This window comes from Anas platyrhynchos, chromosome 10 (assembly GCF_047663525.1).
Source record: "Anas platyrhynchos isolate ZD024472 breed Pekin duck chromosome 10, IASCAAS_PekinDuck_T2T, whole genome shotgun sequence".
NCBI lineage: Eukaryota > Metazoa > Chordata > Aves > Anseriformes > Anatidae > Anas > Anas platyrhynchos.
In genome coordinates, this window is record NC_092596.1 from 20,143,734 (window position 1) to 20,158,094 (window position 14,361).

The window sequence follows — 14,361 nt, forward strand, 5'->3', positions numbered from 1 at the left end:
AGAAGGGGAAAATACATCTTATAATAAAAAGCTAGAGTGGTGTACACATTGTGTGTGAATGTTTCTACTGTCTACCAAAAGCCCGCTACTCAATTTGATGAAGTAACTGCAAGCTAAGTTAACTTTTCTGCTGGGAATGGGAGGGAAGTGTAGCTGGAAGAATCCTTTTTAAATGCCTGTATTACAGAAACAAAAAGACGACAGTGCAAAGGAGGAAACAGTTTTTTTGGATCTAGTTTATTAATAAGCATTGTAAATAACAAGACAACATGCTGTACAGAAACCTGAAATAGAACTACTGCAAATTTACTGGACTTTAAATGCTGCTGGACTATGATATATGATGTCCAACTGCATGATTTGTAAAGCATGGTTAGGGCTGTTTCAGTACATAGACATACACTGCTCACTCTCAGATCCTGTAGTATGCCATAGAGCAGGGAGGCTTTCCAGACATACAAAACCAAATATTTACAAGAAATCATCCATCTCTTTCTTCTCTAGGGATAATGTTATACACAATTTTCCTATGTATATCAAATAAAATCTTTGCCTTCAACTTTACTTTGTGTCTGCACAAACCAATCCCTCCCTTTTTGTTTATCCAATTAAATAATGGTAATAAACTTCAAACATTTAATCAATAAATTTTGATAGGAACTGGTATTAAAGCTGCAAAAGAAAAACTTGTGCTAGAACTGTTGGAAACAAAATACAATGATCAAGAATTTCAAATTAAAGCTTTATAAGCTTGAATCAAGAGACCTTGCACTAATCAACCATTAGCAGCTAAAAATTATTTAGGTCTACTCTCTGGCTCAGTGACACTAGAAGAGGAGTAACAATGGTAACTTGAGGCTGATGTATTTGCACACTGGATTAGAGCTCGCTCAGAATACAACAGAGCAAACTTCCACTTCTTAGAAAACAAAGAAACAACAACAACAAAAAAACACACCAACACCCACAAACAAACAAAAAAAAACCCTGCATACACTGGGCTCATGAGTATCTAATACAAAGTGGCTGCACTTCTCCACCTCTGTGCCTAGCAAAAGGACCTGTCTGGATTCAGACTCACATAACTAAAGTTATGTCAACCTAACTGTCATGCTAACATTCATAAACCCTCAGGTCCTATTAGCATGGGCTCATTGCCATAATAATGAGCTAAATGACCTGCATCCGGCCAGCTCACAGCCGAGAGAGCAGGTGCTCAGTAGTCTCTGTCTGGCCAAGCAGATGTGCCTCATTATTCTTCCTTTAGAATTAAGTTACACAGCACAGTTTATGAAAACAAAAAACTGATATATTTCACTTCAACCAGTTTGACTTCAGTTCATCTTTTTTTTTTTTTTTTAATATTTGACTCCTTTACATAATCAAAAGTTACCTTTCTTTCTGCCACCACTACCTATATCTTGCAATAGTTCAAAGTGCAACAAGCATGTATTGAATTTGGAAAAAAAAAAAAAATCTAGGCTAGACTGTGACACATTACTTTGAAGGCAAAGGTTTTCTTTTATTGTTACACTGTATGAAACAAATCTAATCATGTAACTACCATTTTACTGTATATTGTATATAGGATTGTTTTCTCCACAAATTCACACAAGATGAAATAATTGACTAAAAAAATTACACAAAAATATACAGCCTATGCACTAGATAAATTATTTATATATATGGCAAGATGTGCAAAGAGTCTATAGTAATGTTATTCCTCTGGATACTGACATGACACTTGTACATTTTTTTCAGAAAAAAATGTCACCTTTAATACATAATTTTATATATGTAATATATAAAAATGAGGGCATAATTTTACTCCCAATAAATTTACAATTAAATGTTATTTATCTTGTTGATAGAATTTTACAATACCATAGCACAATGTCATGGATATAATATTTAACACTTCCTATAATCAGATTCAACTTTATAATTCTTTTTGTTTAAGCAGTTTGTTTTTTTTTTGGTTGGTTGGTTGGTTTCTGTTTTTCACTTTTTGTTTATTGTGTGTTTTATTTGGAGAAAGGATGGCAGTTAATTGCTTCCATATCTCAAAGAAAAAAAAAAAAAAAAAAACGTTAAAAAAGAAAGGGTTGGGGTTTTTGATTGATTGATCGATTGTTTTGTTACCTGTGTGTGTGTGTGTGTTTGGGGGGGGGAAGAAAGTATAATTCTGGTATCTTTATCTTTTCCTATTAAACTCCTAATGCTGTAGAAATTGATTGTTTTGTCAGGAAATTTCAGTTACAATCTTCACCCAGAAAGGAAACGTTGAAGGCTAAATAAATAAATAAATAAATACAGTTCTAAAATGCAGCTGCCACTTGGTATGGCAGCCATCTTTAACTAAAACTATAGTTCTCCGTTTACAATAGGAAGTATTACATGTCAGCTTTATTCTAAATTTGCACAATTAATATGTTTGGTAAAGCTGTGTAAACTACAGATAAGCTTTTATTGTGTATCCCTGAAAAGGACTGATGAATTTTCTCACTGTGATGTCTCCAAAGTAAACAACAAAAGACTCTGTATATATTAGGTATGAATTAATTTGTCAAATTTTTAGTTTTCCTGGAACTGGAAATGAGCTGTGTCAACTACTGTGTGTCAGTAGCCAAAGGATTTTTTTTGTTTTCTTTTTTTTACCCTGGATTTACATGCAACTGGAAAGCAGTGTGCCACATTTTTTCTAAACATTATTGAGAAATACATTAAACAAAATAAAAAAAGAACAGAAGTACATCATTAGATAATCTTATGTTTATTAATTAAAGCCTATCAGTAGATCAAAAGTGAAGCTTCTTTTAGTTTGCACATAAAATGTAAATGTGATTTGAATAGGATTACAGTTGGGACACAATATATAAAGCTACTTATACCTGCTGGGCACATAAGAGAAGCTCTTTTAGTGTTCATTGGAAACCTTCAACAACTTGTACTTCTGTAAATTTTACAAGCAGCTAATATTACAGCATTTTTACACTTTTTTTTTTTATAATAAATTACACATAAGTTACAATATGAAGCCAACACAGAAATCTATCCGTAAGAAATATTCATACACTGTCATTTTTTCTTTCACAAAACTTTGATTGTCTCACTTAGAGTATCAATAAAACTAAACAAAGTTATGCAGTTTGATAAGGAAAAAAACTTGGTATCATAAATGATGAAAGAGCTAAATGGCTAAACAGCAACAAAATACTAGAAAGGAAATATTTTGTTTTGTTTTTATTTAAGAAAGGAATTTCCTTTTCATCCGCTGTAGAATTTACTAGTTTTTTTTGTTTGTTTGTTTGTTTGTTTGTTTTTTCCTGTCACTATTAAGAATGTACTGTTCGGTTAACAGAACACTGAAAAAATTTTAATCTTTACAGAGAACCACCTTGAGACTTTATCAAATAACATAATCGGGGTGTACTTATAGTTATCCAGCATTCATTACCTTCTTTCTTTGCTGAAAAATGTCAGCAATTCTCTAATAAACTAAGCTACGATGACAACTACTCCTTTATCTAATAGGTTTGGGGTGAAGTAACTAATATTATAGCTAATCTTCTACTGAATACTTGTAATAGGTGATTATAGCTGTAAAACAAACATATACATCACTATAATATTATTTTAAACATCAGTAGCTTAAAGCCACAATATGACACCGGCCAAAATAACTAGCCCAGTTTCCTACTGTTTTCAGCAGTGCCCATGTAATTTTCAACTAACAGGAACAGTAGCCAAAGCAAGCTCTGCAAGATAAAAAAAAAATAATAATAAATAAAATTAGCCTTATAGCTTGAAAAGCACATTTATCACACTTTTGCTTCCATTATTGTAGAAAATAAAATCTTAGAAATAAATTTAAAAAAAAAACAAAAACAAACCTGATCCTTATTGTATGGTCATGTTTTCAATTTCACACAGAAAAGCCTAGTTAAGAGTTTTCTATTTCATCTATTGCATTCTTTCATAGAATAAATACCTGTGTATCCAATCAGTTAAAATTAAAAACAAAAGCAGTTGTCATGTCTTTCAGTACATTTTCCTTCTTAATTACATGAAAGATAAATTTTGTTGAAAACATATACCATCCTTCCTAAGAAGTAGATCTTACACATTCTATTATGTAAGGTAATCAAATGAGACATTGCCCGCTTGATCTCTATTGCTAAGCAAATGGAAGGTGAAATTTATGAATATGCTATAAATTATAACAAAGAAGATAGAAAAAAAACTAGTGAGTTATATTACTGTAATATTTCCTAAACTGTACTAAGAAAATGCTTTCAACAAAGAGGAAGAACTGCTAGCAGGTATTTGTGCTATATGACCCATATAAGAAAATCAGTGGGATTTTGTGTTTTCTTTTGTTAGGTTCGGGGTTGTGGGTTTTCTTCCCCATTTTATATATTTTGCCAAGAACTATGGTCAATTTTAACTAAGTCCTAAGGATTTAGCTTGAAAAGCTAAATTCAAATTCAAATTTAGGATTCTATATACATAAATATTCACAAGCCTAACAAGTTTGTATGTGCACTAAGAACAGAGTTAGGCTTAAGTTACACTTAAAGCCTGAAATAGTGGATTTGCCAGATATGCATTTATAGCTGGTGCTCATGGATAAACGTAGTGCTACTCCCAGACACCGGTGTCTGGTGGGATACAGCAAAGTTTGCCAGAGGGATGACTTTGACAGGATCTTCACTGGTGCAGTGTCTTTCACAGGTGTTGTAGAACTGGGGCCTGAGCCCACCTTGGCCTTTGTCAGCATCATCCTTTGGAAGGGACCTCCCAAGAGTGTGGCATCCATCAGGCCTGGCTCCTCGGCCCCAGCCTTGCTGGAAGCCAAATGATGGCAAAGGGGTGTTGGACTGTTGATACTGTGTCAAAGAAGGTGGCATCCAGCAGTTGTCTGAATGGCCTAGGATGAGACACTCCTGTGTGCAGGTTTCAGAGGCTTCAGCCAGGGCTTTCTGGAGATTTACTTCAATAGCTGGGAGGGCAGAAAAAGACAGGAAATTATCAAAGGATCTGAAGACTGACATATGCAGGGAATCAAGGGTAACAAAGCAATTCTAGTTCAATGATAATGGACATAGTTGGGAAAGAAAATACCTGCAGTCGTAAAAATTAAATGAATGTTTAGATGTTTGCAAGTTTGAGGCCCACAGTATCATCAGAAAAAATATTAAAATTTCATCAACATATGATACTGTGGCTTCAGTCAGGTAACCAAAGCCATTATACATTCTACTTATGACATTTTTATTTTTTGGAATTGTCCCTCATGTGAAAACAAACAAACTAATAAAACTTTATAATAATACAATATCACTATTCTATATGTTTGCATACAATTACTTGAAGAAAAAATAAAATTGTATTATTTTTATTGAAATATTCTCTTGAAGTGGCTTCAAAGATGTACTCAAGAGCTTTAAGAATGAAAGACAGCCTAAAAACTATTTTAAAGAGAATTGATTTCTCTGTGCATTCAATACTGGAAACCGTGAAAAATCAAAGGGTAATAGCCAACGAAGCTGTAACCTCTGTAGTTTACTAGTAATCGAACCTGAGTTCTTGAGTAGATGCAAGGTTTATGCCCTTGAAAAGAGATTACAGAAATTATAATTTGTTCAAAGACAAAGTAAGCTACTTTGTCTACAAAACATAATTTGCAATACATAAACAATCTTGATCTGTTTCATTGAAATTATTCTGGGTTTACCATGTTGTGTGAAATCAAATTAACATAACTTATATACTACATATCATTCCTTGAGATATTTTTATTATTATATACATTATTTTTATATTATCTTGCTACGTACATGGTTTAAGTATATCAAAAGAGAGAAAGAGTCCAATTAGATATTGTATTGTGTTGTCTTCACAAACTGCAAGAATGTCCTTTTTCTGAAAGATGTGTATATATTATTCGTATTTATTTTCAGGAAAATATTTAGAATTGGATTGACAACCAGTGACTCACAACCAGTGGAGAAGGTATGCTGCTACAAATTACTTATTGCAATAATAGTTCTGAGTGGGAGCCGCTCATCTTTTGAGACATTTAAACAGATGCTGTATTTCTGTTCTAATAAATACTTTGCATGTTGAAGTCTGTGTAAAGCTACAAAGCACTAACACATATTTCCATGTTACATCTAAATATAAATTAATTTACTTTTTCCTTCAGTCATTGAAATATATAATGCTGCTGACCAAAATACAGGTTACATCTTTTTAAAATCTACCAGTGTTAAGTGGACAATTGGTTCTCTGTTGTTTCCTGAATGTTATGTTCTTGATTATTTCTCCTGAAGTAAATTGTACAAGTATGTGCCTGGTAAAGAAATGATTGTTTATAAATATTGTTGTTTTGCCCTGTTTTTAGCATTTCAACATGTCTTCAGTCATCTTGTCTCTGTATTTTAGAATGTAATCCTGACAAAGCCTCGGCACCTTGTTGTTGAAGTACTAATCCAGTTTTGATGGGCAGTCAGATATATAAATATGGAAATAATTCAGTAGAGGAAATAGTTCATGCAAAAAAAAAAAAAAAGTTACTGCTGGTAGATTAGTCTAATCTTTCTGTGTCCTGCTATCTGCTATTAGAGACATAAAATTAAGTATATACAAGTTCTTTAAGCTCTTTAATTATCCAAGTTTTCTTCTCTTCTAATCAAGGCAACTCACAGAAAACAGGTATGTCCTTGACTTAATGTTGAGTTATCACTGATTTATGCATAAATTGATATTTTTTGCATTTATTAACAAAACCTTGTTGATACCCAATCCCCCAGACATTCCTCTAGGCTTTCTAATATCTCTTAAAATTCTGTTACTTAGGTGAAACTGGAAAAATACTATTTTTATTTGGAAATAATAATTATTATGCATTGCTAGATCTCCACAGCAATTAGTTACTATACTTATAATGTAGTACCATCTCAAGCTAGAATAAAAAAGCAAACAAAATTAAACCATCAAAACCAGTGTATGGCAATACTTAACTTGAGCTTTAGACAAGGGAACTGCAGAAATAAAAGGTCGCTTATAAAGCATTCTCTACACCATATTGACATAAGCATTTTGTGCCATGTGTTGCCAGACTACCTGTAGACTTGGAACATGCTAACATGTGAAGAACAACAATGTTGTCAGAATGACATTCTCATTTATTCTCTCAATAATGAGATTGATACACAACCTTTAGCAAAAACAAACAAACAGAAAACAAAGAAAGCAAACAAACCTTTAGCAAAACCTACCTAACCTTCATGGGTATAATCATATGCTGTGAATACAAGTTATTTTGGCTTTTAGGTTTGGGTTTCATTATATAAAAATCCTTCATTGTCAGACTTTTTGTAGCAGTCAATCTTTCAGTATATGTATTTTGTACATGTAATCTTGACTGTCAGAGTAATTATATTTTTCATCACTGCTTATGACTAATAACATGTAAAATATACAGTTCTTAATAATTTTGAAGAGTTAAAACCCTTTTCTACTGAGTATCTCTGCAGCGTTGCAAGAGAATAGAAAGTAAAAATGTATTTAGCAAATACAAGTACTTTTCTGTATGATGTCTGACATCTTTTTTTTCCAACTGTAACAGTCAAGCTTTGGTTTATAATATACTGCACTCATTAGAAAGAAAAAAATAAAATTAAATCAATGATATATTTAACCCATAGACTAACTTCAAAAGGAATCATATTTCAAGAAAAATGAATAGAACTGTTTTGTTTTTAATTTATATCTTCTGCATATAGGCCATAGCATTAGCATAGCCCTGAGGTTTTCTTTAGGAGACTGGGTATACTGTAGGAAAACAAATTAACTGAGAGTGTGACAATAAGTATATTGCAAGATGGATAAGGTCTCCAGTATTTCCATTTAATGGAATCTTAGCAAATCTCAACAACTGGTCTGCTGCAGTAAGAAGTACTAGCAAGGGTAACTCAGACACAAAACAGCTTTGTCTTGGTATGAAGTAAAAATAAATATATAAAGCCAGGAGTATCAAATGCTTTTAGCACAATCAACGAAAAAAAAAAAAAAAAAGACTGTTGGAACATAATTCTTCTGGTTTTCAATGAACTAGCACAAAATGTAGGATTTTTTCTTCATGAATATTCACTAGGCATTATCTTTTTTGACTGTTCTTCCAGGCAGTGAAATGTAGCTTCCTTCAGTCAGTATAATTCATTCTCTATTTTTCTAAGATATCATTCTACTGCTTCATTAGCACTTGAAACCATTCTAAATAGCTGCCTAGCCCTGGCATTGTATTGCCATCCAAGCTGTTTTACTTAAAAAAATATATATTTCTAACAATTCCCTTTTTTATCAAAGCAAAGAGCTATTTATCAGCAATATATCATACTAGTGGTGCCACTTTACGATATAAAGTAGTTGGTTTCCAATGTTCTGTTACTGACTTAATAATATGTCACTGAGACAGTGACCTCTGAGAGGTCACTGTAACTAGCATTATGATGTTGTCCACAGCACCCAGGCTGGATTCCCCTTCACCACTTGCTGCCCACTTAAAAGGAGAGACTCAGGCTGGGTCAGCAGAGCATCCCAAAAGACCATCTGAAGAGGATTTCAAGCCATACAGTTGTGTCAGTGTGAAGTTCAGTGCTCAAGTGGCATTTATCCAAGCCTGGGTAAACTGAGCATAGCATTTTCTAGCTGCTACTCCTTAAGCTTTCTTCTGCTTTGCATTTTCTTATGCAGGCAAGTGTTTGCAACACTAACCTCTTGCAAGTCATTGTTAAGTGTGGGTGAAAAGAAAAAAAATTGAGCTCTTCTCTCATTCAAAAGAGGTAATGTAGGTGATTATTCCAGTCCCATAAGTATTCTGGCAGGAAAGATCTGTGACATCTGCCTCTAACAAACAAGTAAAAGAAGGTTTCTGCTGTCTTTGAATATTTTCAGAAGAAATAATGGTTTTCTCTGCTGAAATTTAGTGTCTGGTAATATGTTCTCACAAAAGATACGACAGGTTTATAACTGGAAATAAAACTGTAAATATTCCTCATGTATTACAAATTAACAATACGTTCATTTCAACTTTTATCAGTTTGCCTTGTTTCTTCACTCATTAATAAAACCTTAATTTTATATATTTTTTCATACTGCATGGAGGTTCATCAACTATGACATGCAGGTTGTCTGAGAGATATTTTTTAATTCATACAATGGAACACACTTATGCACATGTGAATTTACCATTGTCACTTGAACTCCAGATTGTTTTAGGAATTAAGCTGTTTTTTAAATTGTCTGCCTCTGAACTAAGAACGTTTTTAAAGAAGGTGTCTGTCAGCTCTTATGAAATGTTTAGATCAGAGCTGTCAAGTATAACTAAAAGCACAGTAGTTAAAAGACTTGTTCATTGTTCCACAGTCTTTATCATTTTTAGGTCAAACCAGTCTTCAGTAAGAATATTTACTTTTACTTAAAATGTGGAATTTCAACCTTGCCAGGTAGCTATCCTTCAGTCAAAACAATTATAACAAAAAAATACTATTTGATCTTTTTCTGTTTGTTTTGGTTAGAGACTTTCTATAATTATAAAGCCCACGTACAGTACATATAAATATAAATGAAAATATAAATGTTGGTTGTTCTTCTTGCGTATGGGGTATGAAAGCTGAAGAACACTACAATGCAGGTTGCACTTGGTGCTATATATTTTGTAGACTGAATGTTGCTTGCTTTGACATTTCTAGCTCAATATTTGTTGCAGGTTTAAGAATATTTCTTATAGAGAATTCTCAAAGGAAAACAGGTCGTTAGTCTGAGAGTGTTATCAGCATTCTCATAATGTTGAAGCATGTATTTAGTGTATACATGATACACTTTCTTTTCTACTCCTATGCCCCTCCATTCCACCAAAAAGGAGAGGTACAATCAACACCATGAGCTCCTGGACAAACCTTAAAATGTCTCCAATGTCTCCACCTTTACCCACTTACACGTAATAATGATCAAAAAACGTATTCATCAGCAAAATGCTCAGATTCAATAGAAGTTCAAAAACTGACAAACTGCATGGTATCAATCCAGGCTTAGGACTTTTATAAATTGCATAAAGAATTCAAAAATAATTTCAAAAAAAATAAGTAAATGATATAAAATACAGGATATAGATAGAATGCTTAAATTTAACACCATGTAGCTGAAGTCTTAATGAAAAGCCAGTATTGAATATGACACATTTTGGATGCAAACCATCCAGTGTTACATTCAGAGCACTCTTGTTTCATAATAAAGCAAGCAACAATTAGCAAGCAATTAAGCAAATTGCCCATAATTATGCCATTGCTGAGCTATTTTTCATATTTTCACAACACAGCACATATATGAATACATGGCATGCAGTGCCAATGCTATTCTGTCAGCATCCAGAAGTGCCTCTCATTTACTGAAGCATTTTTTATTAAACAGCTCCCATCACAATTTCAGTGCTCTCTGCTCAGCAGGAACTCACCAGAGTGATGAAGATGACAACCTTATACTGCTCATCTCAGCCAATAGCTCCTAAGGAATGGGTTGTGTTCCCCCTGCATCTCCCTCATTTTTTCCCTCATGTGTATGTACTATATGTGGTACTCAATCTAAGTAGAAATTGAAGCATAATATAAGTAAATTATAGTCCAGAATTACCCTTGTGACAGAAAGCTGCCATGTGGGCAACATCATTTAATGGTCTCTGCTGGGTTAAGAGAAGAGAAATAACATTAACAATAAAATAGGGAGGGTAGAATAGTTTGTTAGTATAAACTGGGATATATTAATAAGGAAGAAGCTGAATGTAGAAACCCTGAATCATTGATCATTGCTGTTATATCAATGCTGTTATATCGATATCTTTTATAATATAATCCCTTTGGGAGAAGATTCCTATGAATATTTTATTTCCTGTATGGATCTCAATAACTTAAAAACCTAAATAAATTACTAAAATTCTAGCCTTTGAACCTTTTTATTCAAAGAACAATTAGGACATACCACTTCCCTTAGTCTTCAGCCTCATGTACAGATCCCATGAGAAATCATACTCTGAGGAAGGTTTATCCTCCAGATGTTCTAAATGCGGAATCAACAGGCATGCAGGAAATCACACATTTTTGTGTGCCACCTTGGCTGGCCACACTATACTGGGTATCGTGCCATTCCAGTCACATTTAGTAGTCATTTCTACAGATAAGTCATAACATTGGTTCTCTCTTCTTCAAACCTTGCTAAAGAGGTTACTCCCATTTTCATTCTTACTTACACTCAAATATGTATATATACATACATATGTAGATTTAGAGAAGAATATTGTTGCTTACGGTATCCACAGTGTGAATACAGTGTAATTATACAAAATAGTTTTTAAAGTTTAAGGTGTGAGAGTGCATGAGAGAGAAAGGAAGCTTAGTGATTTTGTTATAAATCACTAAATACCTCAAAAGCCTGAAGATTCATGAAGAGAACTAAGAAACACTGAATTTACATAAACTCATTTGATATGGAAACAGCGGAAAACACATTTTTTTTTATAAGGAGATGAGATGAAAAAGTCATTCTCAGCAGAATGCATTCTCAGCAGAATGCAGGGTGATGAATAGGGGACAAGCAGAAGTTCCTTTTCAGGAAAGTCTGAGATACCTCACATACAACAGCTTCAATGAAAAAGTATGGGTTAAAGGACCTATAGGTCTGCTTCAAACTTCACTATTTACAACCTATATTCACTTGAGTAAGTTTTCTGATGTTTCTTCACAACAAGTGGGCTGTGTTTTCATGAAGTTCAAAACGCTATTATTTTAAAAAGTATTGACTTTACAGTAAAAATAAATTAGAATACTAAGTAATTTTGTTAAGTCCTTGAACAATTGTTGGCAAATATTCATGGTTCAGACACTTTAATGAAATCCTAATTTTCAAAAGAAAACCATAAAAAAATCAAATACTAAGTAAGCATATCTTTCCTGCAGTGACCCAAGAGGGTTAAGATGTTTTGAAATTGTGCTTTTATCAGATACACACAAACAGAAATTTAAAGTCACAGGCCAATAAAGCAGAAAACAAAAAACCCTACAACAGTCTAAAAATATTCTGTGGCTTTTATGCTGTGACTCTAATTGCATTTCAAGAAAAAAAAAAAAAAAAGCATATTTATTTATTAGAATGTAAAACAAAACAAAACAAAAGTTCTTATTCTTAATACGTTGCCCTTAATTTATTTTGTGAATACTTCTAGATACTTTCGTGATGTTCAAATGCAATGTTTTAAAGTGAAATCTAAGTAATACTGTTTATAGCAATGACAGATATTGCATTTGATTGGAGGGTCAACAGCATTAAATCTGTTTTCTTGGGTTCAATAAGTAAGTAAAGCTGGATGAAGCTTTTTTGACAAAGCTTTTTTTTTCCATCAAAAATGTTTCAAGTTCACCTGTTTTGTGATCCTATTGATTCAAATGATGTTTTTGAGGTATGAAGTATGGAAATGAGTAGTTTCCATTTTCTCATTTTATTTCCAAGTAGATTTTTAAAAGATGAGAATCTTTGCCATTCTAACATTATGCAGAGATGACAGTATTGAAAGGACATGTTCTCATTTTGCCAAAGTCTTTCCTCAGATTTTCCATTTCACTATAAATTTCAAGTTCAGCCTATGTTTCTGAAAAAACAACATTGCTTGCCGTTAACTGTACTTGCAGCATGGTCTAACAGAATCCACAATAATTTCCACTTCCTAAATTCGCTGTGATTCCCTTACCCCTACAGAAGAACAAGCCTTGTGCTCCACCTAATAATTATGTTTTGCTAGATTTTCAAGTTTTTACAAGTGATTAGGATAACTATTGTATGCTCAAGAAGTCACACTTCAAAATTCCCATAAACTGACCAGCAGCATGTCAGATCTCTTGTACTTATTAAGCTCATTAGTCATGATGTACAACTTTGTGGAAAGACAAGAAGAAGTAAGACTTTGACATTTCATATCACCACAGGACAAAAGGATTCCCCTCCTGCAGCTTTTGTCCTCCCCAGGAGGACACTCCTCCATATGGCTGAAGCCCAGGTGGGTTTAAGTCTTGGAAAACCCTCTGAACTGCAGGCTCCTTGATGACTAGACAGCATTTTCTAACCACTTTTTTTCACAGCAGTTTTTTGTCATTACCACTTTGTCAATCTGCCACAGACTGCCCTCAGTGGAACCAGGTATCTACTCAGGAAAGACCTCTAAAATGTGAGATGGCTATGTTTGATTAACAACTTTGTGATTGATGTAAAAATGAAATTTGAAAGGTAATAATTACATTTGTGATTACTTAGTTCTAAATCACTTATGTTTTCTGTTCCCTCTCTTTCTGGGCAGCTAGAGCAATGACTCATTAATAATAATAAAGTCATTTAACCCTGCAGGCACATTACAAGGAGAAAGATGCCATTTGTCACCAACACAAATAGAACAATCACTGAAAAATACAGAAAGACCACTACTTCATAGTTGTTGCAAATGATAAAAGGGACATTTTGCATTCGTTCTTAACATGACATCCCAATCTGTTTTTAATTATCAGCAAACATAAGGGGACAGGATACAACATATGAGGGACTACTAATAATGTATTGTCCTGCAGTGACATTTCCATAATCACTTTAAATCTATCCTATACATATGTACTAGTTAAAGCTTTCTACTCAAGAAATCATACCCCCTAGTACGGAATGAATTATCCTTTGCAGATTTAGCATACAAAACAGCTCTTTCCCAGGTTTTGAGGGTCTGACAACTGACATGCATATTACCATTACTTTAAGTGATAAGGTTTGGCATTCTTTTGCACTTACAGTTGAATACAGCATCACATATCTAAGTACATTTGTATGTTTGTATTCTTTTGGCAGGAACAATTCAGTTTTAATTCTCACGAGAACTAATTTAGCCATAAACTTCTGCAAGTTGCTTAATTTTGCAATACTTTTTAGTATTGTTCTAAACTTCACTACTGAAGGAATTCTGCAAGAAGCACTCTATATTAGCGTTTCTTGCAAATGCCCTTATTTGTAGGGAACTCATGTACATCAGAATTTACTAGATTTTTAAGAAAAATTACTGATGTAACTGCCTATCTATGAACCAAATTTCTGATGAAGAGATGAGGCTATCCTTTTAGACGAGGCTATTCTTTTTATAAATGATTTGTTCCAGAGAGAGAGAGAGACTCCTACTATGGTATTAATATGAAAACAAATGAAAGAAGGAAGTTTCATGTATGTAAGAGTCACCATAATCTGAGTTCCAACTCTTTCAGGCTAGAATTACAATTT

At 33.3% G+C, this 14,361-nt stretch overlaps 1 protein-coding gene across 1 annotated transcript in view; it reads right to left on the bottom strand.

Moving 5' to 3' along the window:
* Positions 1-215: 215 nt before the first annotated feature.
* PCDH11X (protocadherin 11 X-linked) overlaps positions 216-14,361 on the bottom strand; it is a 482,091-nt gene continuing 467,945 nt past the window's right edge. The window contains exon 7 of the mRNA XM_072043192.1: positions 216-5,002. Within this exon, the coding sequence (XP_071899293.1) occupies positions 4,611-5,002 (392 nt within the window). The 3' untranslated portion in view covers positions 216-4,610. The remainder of the gene's footprint in view (positions 5,003-14,361) is intronic.